Source organism: Chrysochloris asiatica, unplaced genomic scaffold, assembly GCF_000296735.1.
Source record: "Chrysochloris asiatica unplaced genomic scaffold, ChrAsi1.0 scaffold00003, whole genome shotgun sequence".
NCBI classification, from domain to species: Eukaryota; Metazoa; Chordata; class Mammalia; order Afrosoricida; family Chrysochloridae; genus Chrysochloris; species Chrysochloris asiatica.
In genome coordinates, this window is record NW_006408521.1 from 8,990,057 (window position 1) to 9,011,020 (window position 20,964).

At 38.3% G+C, this 20,964-nt stretch overlaps 1 protein-coding gene across 2 annotated transcripts in view; it reads right to left on the reverse strand.

Moving 5' to 3' along the window:
- Positions 1 to 20,964, reverse strand: part of PRKG1 (protein kinase, cGMP-dependent, type I) — a 1,720,113-nt gene that overhangs the window by 455,124 nt on the left and 1,244,025 nt on the right. For both annotated transcript variants that reach the window (XM_006831109.1, XM_006831110.1), the window contains exon 5: positions 17,127 to 17,190. In XM_006831109.1, the coding sequence (XP_006831172.1) occupies positions 17,127 to 17,190 (64 nt within the window). The remainder of the gene's footprint in view (positions 1 to 17,126; positions 17,191 to 20,964) is intronic.

The window sequence follows — 20,964 nt, forward strand, 5'->3', positions numbered from 1 at the left end:
AGATCTATTAGTTCTTTTGGCAGCCCATGGTACTTTCAATATTCTCCTCCAATACCATAATTCAAAAGCATCAATTCTTCTATGTTCTTCCTTATTCACTATCCAGCTTTTGCATGCATATGAGGTTATTGAAAATACCATGGCTTGGGTCAGGCACACCTTAGTCCTCAAGCTGACATCTCTGCTCTTCAACACTTTGAAAAGGTCTTGTGCAGAAGATTTGCCTAATGCAATAAGTCGTTTAATTTCTTGACTGCTGCTTCCATGAGCGTTGATAGTTGATCCAAAAAGAATGAAGTCTTTGACAACTTCAATCTTTTCTCCGTTGATAAGAATGTTGTGGTCTTATACTTCAGAATCCATGGCCCTTCCTTAACACCATTGTGTTCTAGTTGTTGTGATAAAGCATCCACACGTAAAACAGTTTTTCTTCAGTGTGGGTCATTCATAAGCACATTTTTATGGGATAATTATTAAAACTGTTGTTGTCGTGAAGTACCGTTGTGTCAGTTCTGACTCATAGAGACCCTGCAGAGGGTTTCCTAGGAGCAGCTGGTGGGTTTGAACCACCAACCTATGGCTAGCAGTCTAGTACTTTTCCTAAAGAACCACACCAGGACTCCACTTTTCAAACTATTCACTGAATAAATATTTATTGATTATCTACTAAGTGCCAGGAATAATTCTCTTGACAAATTTTAATCTTCTGGAAGTAAAAAATATTAAATCAAAGATACCTTACTATGAAGGAACTTACAGACAATAGGAGACAGACAAGTTACAGGCAATAAGAAGATATAAGAACAAAGGTATAGCTTTGTAGTACAAGCTACATTGTTGTTGTTAAGTGCCATTGAGTCAGTTCTGACTCATAGTAACCCTGAATAGGGTATCCGAGGAGCAAGTGGTGAGCTTGACCTACCGAACTTGCAGTTCAAACCGACCATACAGTCCAGTGCATTAATCCACAGCACCATACCATACCATAGCAGAACAATGTTGTATTGCAGGTCTATTTATAAGACAATCTATTGCCTTTATTAAAATAATAATTTTAGGTGTAAGTAATAAAATTGAATGGTTGCCCTTCCCAGAGAGCTAAGAGAAAATCACTGATAGCATCACATAATAATCAAGGGAACACAGAGGACAGGAAATGCACAGAGGGATCCTCTCTCCTTCTACTGGAACCTCCAGAATGCCATGGCTGGTCACAATTCATTCCTCATTAATATTGACTGGCATTTGATGAACGTTCATCCTGAAATACTGTCTGCACTGATTGGAAGCCTTATCTACCAAGAAACAGCCTAATAGTCAGTGTCCGATGAAACTAATGATTCCTCCTTTTCAGGGGGTGGTGGGTTGGGCTTGCTGTAGATTCAGAAAGATGCCGAAGAAGACCTTAAATCAAAAGCTTGCAACTGAATATATGCATAATCCCCTTCTCCAAGGTCTTTTATAACTCTCTCCATCTCCAGCATAGACAAGCTTTGTATTTTTTGTCCAAAACCAAAGCCAAACCAGTTTTTTTTATTTTATCTTTAGTATCTTACTGGTATGCTATAAGCACAGCAGACTGTTATTCTTCATTGATTTATTTTTTTGGGGTCTACTATGTTACAAAATCCCTGAGCTAAGTTCTTTGGCAGCTACAAATATGCTTTGGGTTTAAAGAAAAAAATACAAGAAGGGGAAAAATGAGTTGAAGATCTCGGGTTCTGCTTTCTTTTAGACAGGAAGATTTATTTAATTCAGACCAGGTGCTTATCATTCTTCTTGGTCAAAGGACAGCTCTGCTCTAATGCTATCAGAAGGTGTTTTGTGAATGAGATTGTGCATCTGTGCTGAAGGCAGGCCACTAATTTACAGTTTCACACAACTTCACTGTTTATAAACCCCGAAAATGGTAGCAAATCATAACAAGTACCAAACAGGTTTGCAGTCTTAGGATGCAGCCATTTCAAGTGCTTTCTATGAATGTTTTCTAGAAGGCTGATTTATTACAGATTGTATTTCTATTTGCAGAGCACATGCATTTTAATGAATTAAAGTCGCATGAGACAAAGCAGATGTATTTTGTGACAATAAAGCGACCAGAAATGCCTTGCTTGTAAGCTTGTGTATAAAATGGATTCCTGTCCGAACATATTTGAGATGCCGACAGAATATATATATATATATATATAATTCTACCTCCAAAATACAAGTTGACATTTTTAAAAAGACAGAACCTTCTATTTATAAGAAAGAATAGAAAATGGGAGAAATTTGTTTCACTTATTCCTCAGATTTTAAAGGTATAAAGCAGTAGAAGAATGCAGGTGTCGATTTGAGTGTCAGACTGCATGGGTAAAAATACTTCCCAGTTGTGTGATTTGAGCATTACTTTTCAGATCTGTAAACTGGGAAGAGAAAACAGTAGTAAGGGTGGGGGTGGTAATAGTACTATTGGTAGTCGTAGTAATAGTAATAGCAATACTAGTGGTACAAGTAATAGTGGAAGTGATAGGGACAGTTGTCACCTCAGACACATTAAATAAGACAACTTTATACAAAATCTTTAGTCTATGAAGACAGTATTGATCAATGGAAGGTATTATTTTTTTTTTCCAACTGCTTGTAGTCAACCAACAAAAAGTAATAGTATTTTAGTATTTGTCTTTAAAGAACTTACAGTCAAAATGAATAAAAATGCAGGTAACTAAAGAACAATGTGGAGCAATGAGTAAGCATTTATTTCTCCCAGGTAATGATAGCTACACTGATACAGAGGATATGGGAGAAAGCTTCCCATAGGGAGAGAAATGAAAATAATCAAGTTTCAGCCCTAGTAAGATCTTGAATGAGGATGGAATTATGCAAAGTCTCCGAGTTAGAAGCTTAAAGACCAAAATTGCACATCACCAAATCAATGCTTAAGTACCCACACATTCCAATCAAATATCTTTAACATGACAGCTTTTCAAATATGTATTCTTTCTGTTCATACCTAAAATTTTGTTCTATACTTTGCTACCCATGATATTTTAAAAGATGCATTTTTCTTATCATTCAAATCTCAATTCAAATGTCACCTCAGAGATAACTTCCCGAATCACCCTAGCTAAAGAAGACCCTTTCACCCTGTGAGGTACAATGAATTACTTCATATGGCTCTCCTAGCCATAGTATTTGTAACTCCCAAAAATGATTGGGTGGGCCTATGCAAACAAGGTGCTTGTGACTCACCAAGAGGATTGGAAAGCCTACTAAAGACAGAAATAAATCATAGTTCGATGTGGTGCTGTAGGAGAAGCAATGGGCTACTACTAACTGTAAGATAAGTGGTTCACGCCCACCAGCTGCTCCTCAGAAACAATTTATAGGATTGCTATAAGTCAGAACTGACGCAAAGGTAGTTAACAAGAAAAGGGGTGGAACCATGTAAATAATATAAATATATGGAACCTTTTAGATGATTAGTCGGTTTTGCCATCCTGCTAGGCACAAAAAGAAAGCCAGTCCCAGAACTCTGAGAGGATATTACTAGCATTCAGCTTAAAAGAGCCAGAAAAGGTACAAATCCTTTAGAAATGGAGTCTCTGTGAGGAGAACATCCTATACCAAGGAGACAGACAGAAATGTAGTACTGGAGATGAGAAGTGGAGGAATGCAGAATCCAACGACAGAAAAAAATGGTACCAGGAGATCAGTGAGCAGGACTACTCAGAGGGCATGCTGATCCATGGAGCTGAGGGCCTTGGAACAGGAGGATTTTTGGCAGAGTGAGGTGCCTCCAGGAACTTCCGGTGCAGCTAAAAAGTGTTACAGCACTTGCTGGAGCAGAGCACAGACTAGGCTTGAGCAAGCCCAAGGGCCAAGAACTGAAAGAGGGACCCCATTCTAAGGGAGCTGGAAAGAGCCTTCCTGAAGAAGTCAAGAAGAGCCTGTCCTCAGGAGACCAACAGGAAGCCTGCAGGACTTAAGGGAGCTAAAATACTGTCCTGCACTGAAGGAGGGAGACTTTTTCTACATGTTTCCTTGTTCTGGTCCTAAGGTGCTGCTGTTGATCCTGTCCTGTTACTTCCATCATAAACCCAGCAGTCATGAGTATTGTCTGTGTTTTGTGTGGCCATTGCAAAAAATAAACAAAACTTTGCAGAGAAATAGAGAATGCTTTTGGAGAAACAGCTGGTGTCAGAAATGGCAAAATGGCTAGAGAGTGGAGGTTTGCTTGACCTACACGTCACAGGGGTCAGCACTGGGCTGCCTCCAAAACTGCTGCCATTTTTTATGCCCTGGTATTCTCTATCACATTCACTTACTTTATTTTCTACGTTATACTTTTAGTAGAGTTCACTAAGTGGTACTACACATCAGAGTTATAGTAGGGTTTCTCAAGTTCGTCATTACTGACATTTTGGGCATGATAATCTATTGTTGTGGGAGCTCTCACACACTAAAAGAGTCCAGCACACCCTATATGCACTGGATGACAGAAGCAGACCTTGTCTGCCACCATGTGACAACCACAAATGTCTTTAGATAGTTGCAAATTGCTTCATAGCCCTCTGGCAGAGAGCCAAGTAGGACCAGGGACAGCCAGAACCTGGAGCAATTACCTTTAGCCATTACAAATCTTATATACTAATGTCAATACATATGTAGAATAAACATTATTCTTTATATGTACCAAAATGTTAAATGGGTTGAAAAGCATGACTAGCATCTAAAATCATGTGTTTACATGCTTAATAAGTTTTACATTAATTATACAATTTCATCCTCCAAGCAACACTACAGCAAGCAGAAATGGTTATTATCCCTATTTTACAAATGAGATACAGATGGGTTACAAAATTTGTCAAAAGTCTCATTGCTTTTAAAAGATGGAGGGACTTCCAGTTTGGGGACAGGAGAATCAGAGACAAGTAGGGAAGGTTCCATGTAGGAGGCACAAAAAAAACAGAGAAGGCGCATTCCCGGAACAGTTACAGAGATTAGATCTAATATAAAAATATAAAGTGCGGGGCATCCGTTTTCTGCACCCACCAGTGGAGAAATCTAATGGTGGCAGGAAATACACGGCAGCTTTGGAATCGACTAGGATGCTGCCTGCGGGCCCCTCAGCCTGGGATAAGATCAGATGGCGGGACCACGGCAAGGCTGATACAACACTAAGGCCACGGAGTGGCATCTGGAAAAAGAGGTATGATAGCTTTTGTTTTCCACTTTTCTTTCCTCCTCTCTCCTGTCGCACCCTCTCTGCCCAGCCCGGACACCTTCAGGCGGGTGGGAGGGCACCCCCAAAAGGGTCCAGATTTGCACCCACAGGGTATAATTTTCCCACAGCACAAAGAGAAAATCCCTGAAAGTCCCAAGCTAGTCCTTTTGCTGATCCTAATGACATATGACTCAGAGTTAGCCCTAAAGTTGACCTGGGCAGGACCCTTTATTCCTGCCTTACCTAACAAGAAACAGAAGGTCTGGCCATACAGCCAAACCATATATGCACCTGGTAAAACCCTAACATAAAAGGCAAGAGCCAACACTAACTACTACTACAAGGACACAACTATTTTGAGAATTACGCTGTATATAGGCAGATACCTAACTGACCTCCAGAGATAAAAATAATGGAAAATCTTTCTTTCATTCATTTCTCAATATCTACCTGTGCACCTCCACAGTGGTGACTAGAGGAGGGGCCTGAGTGTGTGGACACCCCCACCCACTGCTGGAGGTTTCTACTGTGCATGCACAATGACCTGAGCAGCAAAGGCTACTGGACAGTCAGCTACGGTTTAATTTTTGTTTTTGTATGGCAGTTTCTGTCTCTGCTTTTATATTATTTCTGGTTTTGGTCCTTTGAGTCTCAACGTTTTCCTGAGGGTGGGTGTTTCTCTCCGTGTGTTACCCAAGAAGAGATAGCAATCGTGGCCATACAGCCAAGTTACAAGCATACCCCACAATATTCCACCATCTGGACATAAGCCAATACCAGCTGCTAAGCACTACACATGAAAAGTGAAGCCTATCTCCAGATCACATCCACTAGGAGCACTCAGTAAGCTTAACAACACAGCAACATACATTCATTTAATCATTGAAAATGCATCTAACTATTGAAAATGTCCAAGAAAAAAACAACAAAAGATCTTAGCACATGTCCAAAACCAGAATAGAATAACTGAGACAAAAGAGCTGGTGGCAGATATAGAGTTCCCATCAGAAGAAGAGCAGGCTTTGGATCTGCCTGAAAAAGAATTCAGAAGAATGATATAGACACAAATCCAAATTCTCTACAGAGGGGTGGAGCAAAATAAGGAAGGAGTCAGGAAAGTGTTACAGGAGTAATCAAACAAGATAGATATAGCATTGGAAACAATTCAAAGCCTGCAAAAAGAGGTCCAGACAATTAATTATAAAATATCAGAAAGGGACAATACCCTGAAAGGGCAAAGGAGTAGCATGGAAGAGATAGAAGCCAGAACCAGAGAGCTGGAAGACAAATCTCTCAACATTGCTAAGATAGACGAGCAAGCAGAAAAAAGGATACAAAAAAAATCTGATATGAGTCTAAGATTCATGTTGGATAACATGAAGAGGAATAACTTAAGAATTACTGGCATTCTGGAATAGGAAGAATCATAGAAGACCACAAAGAAGATAATTGAGACGCTGCTGGAAGAAAATTTCCCTAACTTCTTGAAGAATAAGAAGATACGTGTTCAAGATGCTGAACAACTCCCAGGAAGGGCAGACTAGAAAGAAAATTATCAAGATATATCATAATCAAGCTCTCCAAAATCAAAGACAAGGAGAGAATCCTAAAAGCAGCCAGGGAAAAGAGAAGTGTTATTTACAAAGGCAAGCAAATCTGATTAAGCTCTGACCTCTCAGCAGAAACCATGCAAGCAAGAAGGCAATGGGGAGACACATATAAAACCCTAAAACAAAACAAAACAAAACTGCCAACCAAGAATCGTCTACCCAGCAAAACTGTCAGTCAAATACAATGGTGCAATCAAAGCATTCCAGGATAAACAGAAGCTAAGAAACTTTGTCAAAGCCAATCCAGTGCTTCAAAACATCCTAAAGGGAGTATTTTGGAATGAAAACTAACAACAACAGACAACAACCAGAGATTGAAAGACGTGGTAACACCACTCAGAACTCAAGTTGACAGATAGCAGGGTTCAGAACAGAACAAAATTAAAACAACGAATTCAAAGGACCTGTGAGGTAAATCAAAGATCAAAATAATAACAATGTCAAAGAAGGGAAAAACATAGGAACAGAGATCCAGGTGGTAAGGAGGTCAGGTAGATGGCAGGATACAATATACAGTCTTAAATGGAGGTAAAAGTTAGTATACTATAGAGTAAACTCAATGAAAGTTAATAATTTACAACTTACCAAGAAATGAAGATCCAAGTAGAACAAAGGAACATTAAAACTAAGAAGAAACTGACAAGAAATAGCACAAAAGACATGAACTCAGCACAAGAAGGCATACAGAACAAAGGAATGAACAGCACTACAAAAAATTAACATAATGACAGCAATTAGTTCATATCTATTTATAATTACACTGAATGTCAATGGATTAAATGCAACAGTAAAGTGACAGAGAGTGGTAGAATGGATTAGAAAACAAGACCCTTCGATATGCTGCCTGCAAGAGACAACACCTTACACACAAAGACAAAAACAGAATAAAAGTTAAAAGATGGGAAAAAATATACCAAGCTAATTGCAAAATTGCAATAAAAACCAAGAAAAAAAATATATATATATATCATTCCACCTCCAAAACACAAGTAGACATTTTTTAAAAGATAGAATCTTCTATTTATAAGAAAGAATAGAAAATGGGAGAAATTCTTTTCACTTATTCTTTAGGTTTTAAAGGTATAAAGCAGTAGAATAATGCAGGTGTCGATTCGAGTGTCAGACTGCATGGGTTAAAATACTTCTCAGTTGTGTGATTTGAGCATTACTTTTCATATCTGTAAACTGGGAAGAGAAAACAGGAGTAAGGATGGGGGTGGTAATAGTAGCAGTGGACGTTGTAGCAATAGTAATAGCAATACTAGTGGTACAAGTAATAGTGGAAATGATAGCAACAGTTGTCACCTCAGACACATTAAATAAGACAACTTTATACAAAATCTTTAATCTATGAAGACAGTATTGATCAGTGGAAGGTATTACTGTTCTTTTTTCCAACTGCTTGTAGTCAACCAACAAAAAGTAATAGTATTTTAGTATTTGTCTTTAAAGAACTTAGTCAAAATGAATAAAAATGCAGGAAATTAGAGAACAACGTGAAGCAATGAGAAAGCATTTATTTCTTCCAGGTAATGATAGCTACATTGATATGGAGGCTATCGGAGGAAGCTTCCCATAGGAATGTCTTTACTTTTTAATATCTTCTCCCTATATCCTCTTCAACCACTAGCCTGCCAAAGTATACAGACACACCTTTCACCATTTTTCTCCCTCAAAACAGTCATTTTTTTCCACTGAAAACAAAAGTGAGATTCCTTTCAAATTCAAAATCCTTTAGGCTACAGCAATTGAGAAAGAACAGGCTATTTTAATTCCCTCCAGCTTGACTTTGAATAGTGAGAGCCAAACCTGAAGGATTGAAACACAAAGTTTAGTTATAAACATAGATTTCAAAGAGAACTAATAATGTTTCCATTTAGCTCACCAGTTTATTTCCTGAAGAATTTATACCTTTTAGCAAGACAAAAGAAAGAGCTCACATTATTCCAATAACTCAACCACAAGTAATACTCTGTCTCTATGCTATTCAGGATTTCAGAGAGTACAAAGGAGTCTGAGAAGATGTCAATACTCAGTGATAACACTGAGGAAGAACTGAAGAGTTAAAACAACAAAAATTTAATCAGCCACACTGGGTCTTGCAGCAAAGGGTAAGACATTTTTTATATTAACTGTCTCTTCCAGAATGGTCCCTGGACTGGATAATTTGTTATTTGCTTCGTACCATAACATAAAACAATAGATTTACTTTCCTTCTTGCTTTATTTTTCCTCGGACTCCCTATTTTTACTTTCTTGTCATGTCCCTCTTAATAATTCAAGAAGACTAAGGAATGTCAGGACCATAATGGTATACGTATCCAATGAACAAAACCATAAATAATTGTATCTTCCAGGGACACGTATCAGAATAAATCGTTATTCAGGCTCAAATAGCCAACAAGTAAAGATGCAAACCCAAACGAAAAGCGTTCTTAAAAAGTTGTTGAAACAAAGAGGTTTGTATTCTAAGAAAATCAAATCCAATGTTTTGAAGAGGTGACTGGACATGACGTAGATTTTAATATAAGCAAGCAAGTCATTCTGTTGTGTCTGGTCTTCCATCTAAAAATAATTTCTAAACAGCACCTATGCACCACTTCTATCCATGTAGGTGAAAAGGGAAAAAATGCAACACAGGTGGTGAGAAGTTTGGTGAGAAGTGAATTTGTTGACTTCATTTGGATCTTCAATGTGGCATTTCCAGAAAAGAGCTGCTTCCCTCAAATTACAGAGACTTCTATACCCCTGTTGGTAGAAGCATAACCACTGTGTTAAATTCAAACACTCTTTAGGACATGAGATTAGGTTCATCTCTGCGTATCTTCTCTATGAGAAATTATTTTCCTTTGCCATCATATTTTTTCTTTGCCATCAAAGTTTCTGCACTTGGACACATATTAACTAGTGGGTTTATTCATAGTGATATTTCTCCATTGTGTTTTGTTGTTGTTGTTATGTGCTGTGGAGTTGGTTCCGACTCATAGCGACCCTGTACAGGGTTTCCGAGGCTGTAAATCTTTACGGGACCAGAAAGCCTCATCTTTCTCCCACGGAACAGCTGGTAGTTTCGAACTGCTGACCTTAAGGTTCGCAGCCTGATTCATAAACACTACGCTACCAGAGCTCCTTTAGGTAGGTGATAATTGAAGGGAGATACTTCTCAGATCGAGTTCAGTTGGGTGTTTCTCAACCCATTTGAAAAATGTAAGTCATCTGCAGAGACTGATAATCTCATTGTTCATAAGGGAAGAAGGAAACCACATTGTCTGTTATAGTAATAAATGGAGATTAGAACCTATTTTATAATTTCAGAGTTTTTTTCATTCATGCACAAATACTTGCTAGCATCTCAGAATAGATTCACACATTTCATCAATTAATGCAAATTTATTTATACCATTCCCTATAGGGTCCTAACCAAAAGGTAAGAACAGACTCAGCATTTCTCAAACTAGAAGAACTGACAGAAATACTTCAAGCCTCAACTTGAAATACTGAAGGATTCTATGGACAAATTATAGAATGATGCAGCAAAAGAAAATAAAAGGAATACATAGAGTCATTGTACCAAAAAGAAATGGCTGATGGTTAACCATTTAAAGAGGTAATATATGATCAAGACTCAATGATAAAAACTGATGTTCTCCCATGTAAACCCACATAATTCACAATAAAAACTTAAAAAAACATGAGACTATAAACATCTTCTCGAGAATGATGAAGACAGGGAGTAATGCAAAGGCTCAAGGGGATAGAGATAAATACTGTGATATCCTGTAATAGTTAGGGTTCTGTGTCAGAGGTTTAGCAGTTGAGATGTGCTTATTTCCTTGATGATGAAACCTAATACAGGCATAGTTAAGTCTATGATGAGTAGCTTTGAGCACCAATCAACTAAAGGGATGCTTCCTTGGAGGTGTGCCTGCTTCCAATATAATGGACATGTAGGAAAGACTCTTTCTCTCTCTCTTCTGCTGAGGACCTCCGACTCTACAATTGTAAACCATTTCCTTGATAATAAATTTCTCTCTCTCTCTCTCTCTCTCTCTCAAAAAACAAAAAATCAATGATACTGAAAGAAGTCCAAGTTTCACTAAAGGCATTAGCAAAGAACATGACTCCAGGAAATGATTGATGGAATAAATATTGAAATCTTTAAACATATAATGCAGCACTGGAGGCATTTACGCATTTATGCCAAGAAGTTTGGAAGAGAGCTACTCGGCAAACTGATTAGAAAAGATTTATATGTGCGCCCATTCCAAAGAGAGGTGACCAAATGGAAAGTGGAAATCATTGGACAATACCATTAATATCACATGCAAATAAAATGTTTCTAAAGATAATTCAAAAATGGCTGCAAGAATACATTCACAGGACACTACCAAAGGTTCAAGTTGGATTCAGAGGAGGATGTGGAATGAGGGATATCATTGCTGAGGTCAGATGAATTTTAGCTGAAAGCAGAGAATACCAGAAAGATGTTTATCTCTGTGTTACTGACTCAACAAAAGTTTTCGACTGTGTGGACCAAGACAAGCTGTGGACAACAGTGCAGAAAGTGAGTATTCAGGAACACTTAATTGTGTTTCTGAGGAACCTGTAATGTACATAGAGAAAGAGTCCGTCATTTGAACAGAACAAGGGGACACTGAATGGTTTAAAATCAGGAAATGTGTATGCCAGGGTTGTATTCTTCCACACTAGTTCAATCTGTTTTCTTTGAAAACACTATGAGAATCTGGATTATATTTAGATGAATGTGGCATCAGGATTAGAGGAAGACAGAAGATACAACCTTGCTTGATGAAAGCAAACAGGATTCAAAATACTTACTGATAATGATCAAAGACCACAGCCTTTGGAATGGGTTATGCCTCAATCAAAAAAAAAAAAAAAAATCCTCACCATTGGGCCAGTAAATAATGATAAAATGGAGAAAAAATTGAAGTTGTCAAAGGCTTTATTTTGCTTGGATTTACTATCAACACTTATGGAATAAGTAGTCAAGAAATCAAATGACACATTACATCAGGCAAATCTGCTATACAAGTCCTTTTTAAAGTGTTCAATAGCAAAGATGTCAGTTTGAGGACCAAGGTGTGCCTGACCCAAGACATGGTATTTTCAATAGCCTCATATGCATGTGAACAACTTTCACAATGAATAAGGAAGACTCTGGTAGTTTAGTGGTTACAAATTGGGCTGTGAACCTTAAGGTCAGCAGTTTGAAACTACCAGCTGTACCACTGGAGAAAGATGAGGCTTTCTGCTCCCATAAAGATTTACAGCCTCAGAAACCCTGTACAGGGTCGCTATGAGTTGGAATTGACTCGACAGCAATTTACAACAACAACAATGGATATTTTGAGTTAGGATGTTGGAGGAGAGTACTGAAAGTACCATTGGCTGCCAGGAGAGCAAATAAATCTGTGTTGGAAGAAGTACAACCAGGATAGCTCTTTAGTAGCCAGGATGTCTCTCATACTTTGTGCATATAGTTCCTGGAGAAGGACATCATGATTGGTTAATTGGATGGTCAGCGAAAAAAAAGGGAGGCTCCCTACTATATGAATTGGAACAAATGGGAACAGCAATAAACGCAAACGTAGCAATGACTGTAAGGTTGGCTTAGGATCAGGCAATGTTTCATGTTGTTTTGCATAAGGTCACTATGAGTCGAAATTGACTCAACGGCACATAAATAACAACATGTGATTCTATAACTTCCTTCTGGGTTTTTTTGTTTGCTTGTTTTTTAAATCACAAACTACAAAATAGTTGTTCTAGCAAACCAAATTATCTAGGGTTCCTAAAATAGTCTCTCACATTTATTAAAACTTAAAGTCAAACATAGTATACTGAGAACATATTGTAATGACAATGAAGGCAAATAATTAAAGAGTCAAGTAAATTATTCGAAGGAAAGGTAAGTTAAATCAAGCAAAAAGAGGTGAGTTTCCATTGTATAACTTCATAGGAACATACAAGCGGATTCATAGAAGGGGTAGGGCTGATCAATAGCAGAAACCACTCACATAATAGCGTCTTTTGTAGTTTCGAATGTGTTCCAAGTAATAGGCATTTATTCTCAAGTCGCGTGCAACCTGTAGGTTACTTTGTCAATTCCATTATCTTCATTCCTCTTTTTCTTTGGCTATTTCTCTTATTCTCTGTCTCATCTGTCCCTATTCTTTAATTGTTTACCCTTATTCTAGAAGTATTGCTACACAATTAAAATAAGACGCAAAATAATCAGCCAAGAAACTAATTCCACATACAAACCATCCACCTTTTCAGGTTGTTTTGCAGTAACCTTTTTCCTGGTCTGTTCCTCTCTCATTCATTCTTCTCACAGTTCACAGAAATACCTTACTAAAATATAACTTAGGCCATACAACTTTTAAAAAAACAAAACAAAACTATCTGCAACCAATCGAATCTTTCCATTGAACTTAGAATAAAATTGAAATAGCTTATTGTAAAGTCCCTGGGTGGTGAAATGGTTAATGCACTCTAATTCTAACTGAAAGCTTAGAGGTTACAAGTAACTTAAAAGAAAAGCTTCAGGTTCTACTTCTGAAAAATCAGTCTCTGAAAGCCCTATGGGGCACAGTTCAACTCTAACATACATGGGATTACCATGAGTCACACCAGACTCCATGACAGTTGATTATCAAGAACAGCAAAGCCTTCTGAGTTCTGGTCTTGAATAATTCTCTCTAACCTCATTCCATTCCACTACTACCTCCTACAAATCTTTCTGTTCCTTAACTACAACAAATTAATTTCTATATTAAGACTTTGCATGTACTCTTTCCTCCGCCTGATACACAAGACACCCATATTTGCATTTTTTAAAATCATTTAGATCTCAATTTAAATAACACCTGCTCAGAGAGGCCATCTCTTAGTAAACCAATAGATGCTGTTTGTCTTTCTTGTTATCTGTATTTCCCCCTGAAGCAGAAGGTCAGGGAAAACAGGACCCTGCTGGAATCCCCAGGCCTGGAATAACTTCTGGCACATGGTAGATGATCCATAAATACTTATCAAATAAACAAACAAAGGCTACAAAATTCTTTGTTTAGGACTATAATCATACTGCTTTACTTCCAAAACAATTTTTTCCATTTTCATGTGGATGTTTTGTAGAATGACAGATAGCTCAATTAATATGCAGCTTCCTTTAATGCTATACGACATTGGTATTGCTTTTGTTTTTCCAAATTTGCTTCATTTTGTTGGATATGTAATTTAATCTAATTTCTCATTGTGCTTGCTTATTCAACATGAGTTGAATACTTTCATGCACAGCACAGTATATTTTTATTTCTACTTTGTATTTTGTCTGTTTACTTCACTTTTATGTCCTGAAGACAACTGTGTGAGTATTTAATCATCTGTTTCCATTTTCATTCAGCATCGGTACAGTGTTTCACACAACAGAAACATATATTAAGGCATCTTCTGATTAGAAAATCTAACACAAAATAGAAAAATATTTCTTTGGTCAAAATTATTTATAGCATTAGGCTATTGTTGTGTAAAGCATACCAAATGTTTTCACATCTGTGAAAAAGCTAAAAAAAAAAAAAAAAAAATGCAGACTGTTCATGGGCCTTTTCTGTTTTCCCCTAAGGATTGAATGTGGCTAGACATTTGATTTGTGCTTTTGTTTTATATATGTGTGTGCTTGTGTGCTGGTGGGGCACTGTAGGATAAGCATTGGACTGCTCATCACAAGGTTGCCTGTTCAAACAAACCCACCATCCATCTACTCTTTGGAAACTCTACATAGGGTAGCTGTGAGTTGGAACCAATTCAATGGCACTTAACCTCAATAAAAAATGAATGAGAAGCAACTTCACAGCATTTAACAACACAAAATGAAACATATATACTTTCTGATGACATATATATATATATATATTTGTATGTTAAATGCTGTCAAGTTGGTTCTGACTCATTGCAACCCTATTCTATAAGGTTCCAAGGAGCAACTGGTGGATTTGAACTGCCGAATTTGTGGCTCCCAGTCCAGTGCTGATCCTACAGCACCAAGTTCCTTTTGGGCAAACCACAAATCCTGGTTACTTTTAATTCCAAAGGAGCCCTGGTGTGGTGCTGTAGGACCAGCTGTTCCTCAAAAACCCTAAAAAGGGTCACTATGAGTCGCTATGGGTCGGAACCGACTCGACGGCACTTAACAACAACAACAACAACATGAGTCAGAACCAACATGGCAGCACTTAACGACAATAACATACATTGTTGTTGTTGTTGTTAGATGCCATCGAGTCGGTACCAACTCATAGCGACCCTATGCACAACAGAACAAAACACTGCCTGGTCCTGGGCCAACCTCACAATTGTTGCCATACTTGAGCCCAATGATGCTGCCACTTTGCCAATCCATCTTGCTGGAGGTCTTCCTCTTTTTCTCTGACCCTCCATAGAGTTATAAAATCACTAGAAATGCTTTCATTCTATTTAGCAAGAAAAACAAAGAACCAAAGAGCAGCTGAGAAAAGCACTTTCTCATTTACAGTGTATATACCTACAGGGAAGGGTCACTGTGGTTAAAGAGAAATACAGCCAGTACTTTTTCTCATGAATGTTTTTAGACTTGAACATAGGAGTCAGATGTGACACTGGTCTGCTTCACGAGAGATTAAGGAAACCAGCAATATATAGTAAAGCTCACTTCAATAAGCCTCCAACTAAGAATTTGTGAATATGAACTTTTGAATTTCTGTGGATCTTAGATTCATTGGTAAAGCTTATACTTTGAGACGAACCATGTTCAGTATTATTCTAGTTCACCAGGTCTTTTAGCCCACCTCTAAAAATTCATCTATCTAACATAGTAAAAATCCAATTATCATGCCTGAGGCCAGGCACCTTCAACCCATTAGTCTCTCCCTTCATCCCTTTTGGGGAAAACACAAATCCTGGTTACATTTAAATCATTGCCTATTTGGAGACTTGTTGCTGTTGTTATGTGCCGTGGAGTTGGTTCCGACTCATAGCGACCCTGTACAGAGTTTCTGAGGCTGTAAATCTTTATGGGAGCAGAAAGCCTCATCTTTTTCCCACGGAACAGCTGGTAGTTTCAAACAGCTGACCTTGAGGTTCACAGCCCGATTCGGAACCACTACACTACCAGAGCTCCTATTTGGAGGCTATAGCTAGGCAAATAAATGGAGCTTAAAAGGCATACACACGTGGGGTATTAATGATTCTCTATAGGTGTAGTCCCTTGCCTTTTCTAAACAAGTACCTCATACATTTTCTTCTATCTCCATCCTCACTTTCAATACTGGCCTTGCTTCCTATCACACTGAAAATGTAGAAGAAACCAGAATGAAATGTCCACAGTTCTGACCATCCATCAACCCACCTACCTGCATGCATGCCCAGATACTCTGCCTTCCCTGTCTCTGTAGGCAGTCCAGAGCTTTCCTCCTGTGTTTCTTAAGAGTGCTCTGTATGCAGACTTCTCTCCTACATCAACCAGACTTCCTGTACTTAGGTTTCATCAATCCATCTATACTTCCTCAAAAGGAGATAACAGATACTGGTTTTGCTCTTTTCAAACTGAAATAGATCTCATATTCCCAATACCTTCAGGAGAACAGCTTTAGACTTCAAAATGTTTGGGTACCAAATTTGGTTTTCATCTCATCAGTTTAAGTGGAAGTACTTTATTCTGTACAGTGTTCCCATGCTCTGTTCAAAATCTCAGTCATAAATCTCAAAGAGGCAGCCCCTGATGGAAGAACATAGTGCACAGTATTTCTCTACATCTGCAAACCATGGCTGGATGGGGTCAGAGAAAAAGAAGTAACTGTAACACTCCCACACTCAGACATGAAAGTATGAGTGGGAAATATACCCAAATGCTAATAAAAAATGTACCCAATGACTAGTTTCTGTTGTAATTCCATAATCTGAAGTTTCAGCATGGTAATCACTGGAATTGTACTTTAACCTGACTGAAATAAGAGGGAAATACACTATCTCTCATGCTTGAAAACAAAAGGAACATTGTATTTGTCACTAGGAAATGTTGTCCTCCCTTTACAGTTAATCGATTTTCATATTTCTAACTGAGTGTAAACGTAGAATGTGCTGAGGTGTTTTTCATGTGAAGTTCAATGTGTAGTTAACCCAAACATTAATTAAAAAAAAAAAATCTAAATAGTGTTTCGGTAGTGTCTGACTCTTCATCACACAATTGTGGAAGAAGCCCATAGAGCAGGTTTCTCCTGTCTCCAAAAGTTCAAGGGAGCTAAAAACCATTACCTCTTCAAGGACATCAGCAAGCTTACTGAGGATCTCTTCAGGAAGGCTCTGAAACGTTGGAACGCTGAAAAACAAAAGAGAATGATGCTGAGGGCAAGAAAGCAACTTACTTTCCCAAATAAGACAATAATATATATAAATGAACATTTTTAAAGTTTCATGACAAAAAAAATCTATGCAGATCAATGAAATTATTTTAGCATTGTCTGACATCTAACAGAGAAAACATCATACTAGAAGGAACTAGGAAACGGGTAAGACTTCCAGTTTTGCCTTCATGGCTGAAAGTGCCGCAACTATAAATGGGAAAAAACTTTCTCTTGTCAGTTTCCCATATCAGCTTCACCATTCACTCCACTCATAGCCTTCTGAAATGCATACTTCCTTCACATCAACTTTTTTCTTCTCATCCTTTAAGATAAAGCTTGATTGATCATGCATTCTAACCTATACACAGTCATTAAACAACTTTAGGAAGTTTCCTTGACCTTCATTCCAATTCCTCCTCAGTTAGGTCCCAGACCAATTGCCATTTATCAGTTCTAACCAGTATTCTATCAAATTTTCAGGGGCTGATTTTTAAGAAATTAATTCTAGTGAATAACCATTTTCACTATGCAGAGATTCTGAGGGAAGGCCTCCTTCTTAGGAGCTCTTCTGGCTCCATATGATAAGTACTGGGCTGCAAATCTCAACATCTATAGTTTGAGCCTGCCAGCCACTCCGAAGGAGAAAGATGAGACTTTGTGCTCCCTTGAAGATGTAAAGCCTTGGAAATCACTATGCAGGAGTTTGTTGTTGTTCTTAGGTGCCATCGTATCGGTACCAAATCATAGCGACCTTATGTACAGAAGAACGAAACACTGCCCAATCCTGGGCCAACCTCACTATCATTGCCATGCTTGACCCCATTGATGCTGCCACTTTGCCAATTCATCTCACTAGGAGTCTTCCTCTTTTCTCTGACCCTCTACTTTACCAACATGATACACCTCTCTAGCAACTGGGCCCTCCTGACAACATGTCCAAAATATGACAGAAAAAATTTGGCCATCCTGGCCTCCAATGAGCACTCTGGCTGCACTTCTTCCAACACAGATCTGTTGGTTCTTTTGGCTGCCCATGGCACTTACAATATTCTCCTCCAACACCATAACTGAAAAGCATCAATTCTTCTATGGTCTTCCTTATTCACCGTCCAGCTTTTGCATGCATATGACGTAATTGAAAATACCATGGCTTGGGTCAGGTGCACCTTAGTCCTCAAGCTGACATCTTTACTCTTCAACACTTTAAAAAGGTCTTGTGCAGCAGATTTGCCTAATGCGATATGTCGTTTGATTTCTTGACTGTTGCTTCTTGAGTGTTGATAGTTGATCCAAGAAGAATGAAGTCCCTGACCACTTCAATCTTTTCTCCACTGATAAGAATGTTGTTTATTGGTACAGTGGTGAGGATTTTTGTTTTATTTACATTGAGATGCAATCCATAGTGAAGGCAGTGCTCTTTGATCTTCATCAGTAAATATTTTAAGTCTTCTTCACTTTCAGCAAGAAAGGTTGCATCATCTTCATATCGCAGGTTGTTCATGAGTTTTCCTCCAATCCTGATGTCATGTTTTTCTTTGTAGTACCCAGCTTCTCAGATTATTTTCTCAGCATACAGGTTGAATAACTATGGTGAAAGAATACAACTTTGTAACACACTTTTCTTGATTTTAATCCATTCAGTGTTCCCATGCTCTGTTCAAACAACTGCCTCTTGGTCCAGGTACAGATTCCCCATAAGCACAATGCAGTGTTATGGAATACTCATACTTCGCAATGTTGTCCATAGTTTGCCATGATCCACACAATCAAAATCCTTTGCATAGTTAATAAAGCATAGGTAAACATGTTTCTGATATTCTGTGCTTTCAACCAAGATCCATCAGACATCAGCAATGATATCCCTCATTCCACGGCCTCTTCTGAATCCAGCTTGAACCTCTGGAAATTCTCTCTCAATGTATGCTTGTAGCCATTTCTGTACTAGTTTTAGTAAAACTTTACTCGCATGGGATATCAAAGAGATTGTCCAATGATTTCCGAATTCCCTTGAGTCACCTCTGTTAGCAATGGGGACAAATATGGATCTCTTCCAAATTTCTTGGCATAGATGAGTAAGTGCCTCCTGTGCCACCTCACTTTCTTGAAAGATTTCAATTTTTATTCCATCACTTCCTGGTGCCATGGTCTTTGCCAATTCCTTCAATGCAACTTAGACTTCTTCCTTCAGTATCATTGGCTCTTGATCAAATGCTACCTCTTGAAATGGTTGAACATCAACCATTTCCTTTTGGTAAAGTGATTCTGTGTATTCCTTCCATCTTCTTATTTATTTATTTTTTTCTTTTATCAGAGATTTCATTTTATTTGGATCCACAATCAATGCTCATGGAAATAGCAGTTTGGAAATCAAATGACACATTGCACTGGGCAAATCAGCTTGAAAAGAGTACACCTAGAGGCAACTAAGAAAAAGGCATGGCAATTTACATCACGAAATGCAGCCATTGACACCCCTGTGGAGCACAGTTCTACTCAGAGACACATTGGGTCACCCTGAGTCAGAAGTGATTTGACAGCAGCTAGTTGTACTGGTAAGGAGCTCTGGTAGCTTAGTGGTTACAAATCACCTTAAGGCCCACGGTTCAAAACTACCAGCTGCTCCGTGGGAGAAAGATGAGGCTTTCTGTTCCCGTAAAGATTTGCAGCCTTAGAAGCCCTGTGCAGGGTCGCTATGAGTCGGAACCGACTCCACAGTACTTAACAACAACAACAACAATTTACTGGTGAAGAAGAAAAAGTTAAAATTGTTTAGCACTGCCAAGTCAGATCCAACTCATAGTGATCCTGTATGTATGCCATTCATAGTGATGAGGAGCAGTTGGTGAGTTTGAACCACCGACCTTTCTGTTCAAACCAACCTTGAAGTCCAGCATTATCCCATAGTGCCCCACCAGGACTCCCTAAAGAAGAAAAGGCTAATAGTCCCCAGCAAGTGGAACTCTCTTAAGAGAGAAAACTTACATAATGAAATGATAAAAATGTCATGACTTTTCATTGGATGTGTGAGTAGTGGCAGTCTAAAGGAGTGGGCACTGTGAGTTGAGTGTTGGGCTGCTAACCATAAGGTTGTTAGTTCAAATTCACCAGCCACTTCACAGGAGATGAATGAGACTGTCTGATACTATACACAAAGATTTACAGACTTTTTACATGACCCTAAGGAGTAGTTCTGGAGTCCTGGTGTGGCGCTGTGGGCTAATGCATCAGACTGCAAAGTCATTTTTTTTCTTTTTTAAACTTCTTTTTTTTTATGTTTTATAGTGAATTGTGTGGTAGTTTACATGGGGGAACATTAGCTTTACATTCATCCTATTGCATATCGTTTCATTGCCATGGTTCCATCTTCTTTTGATGCTTTCTGCATCATTCAGGAATTTGCCCAGAGAATCCTTCAATAATGAATGTTGAGGCTTGAATCTTTTCTTCACTTCCCCCAGCTTGAGAAATGCTGAACAAGTTCTTCCTTTTTGGTTTTCTGACTCCAGATCTTTGCAAATTTTGTTGTAATATTTGACTTTGTCTTCTCAACGTGACCTTCGAAATTTTCTGTTCAGCTCTTGGACCTCCTCATTTCTTCCATTTGTTTAGCATCTCTAAGCTGGAGCACAAGTTTGAATATCTCTTCTGACATCCATTTTAACCTTTTCCATCTTTCTTGTCTTCTAAATGACTTTTTGCTTTCTTTGTGTATGATGTTCTTGATGTCATCCCACAACTCTTCTGGTCTT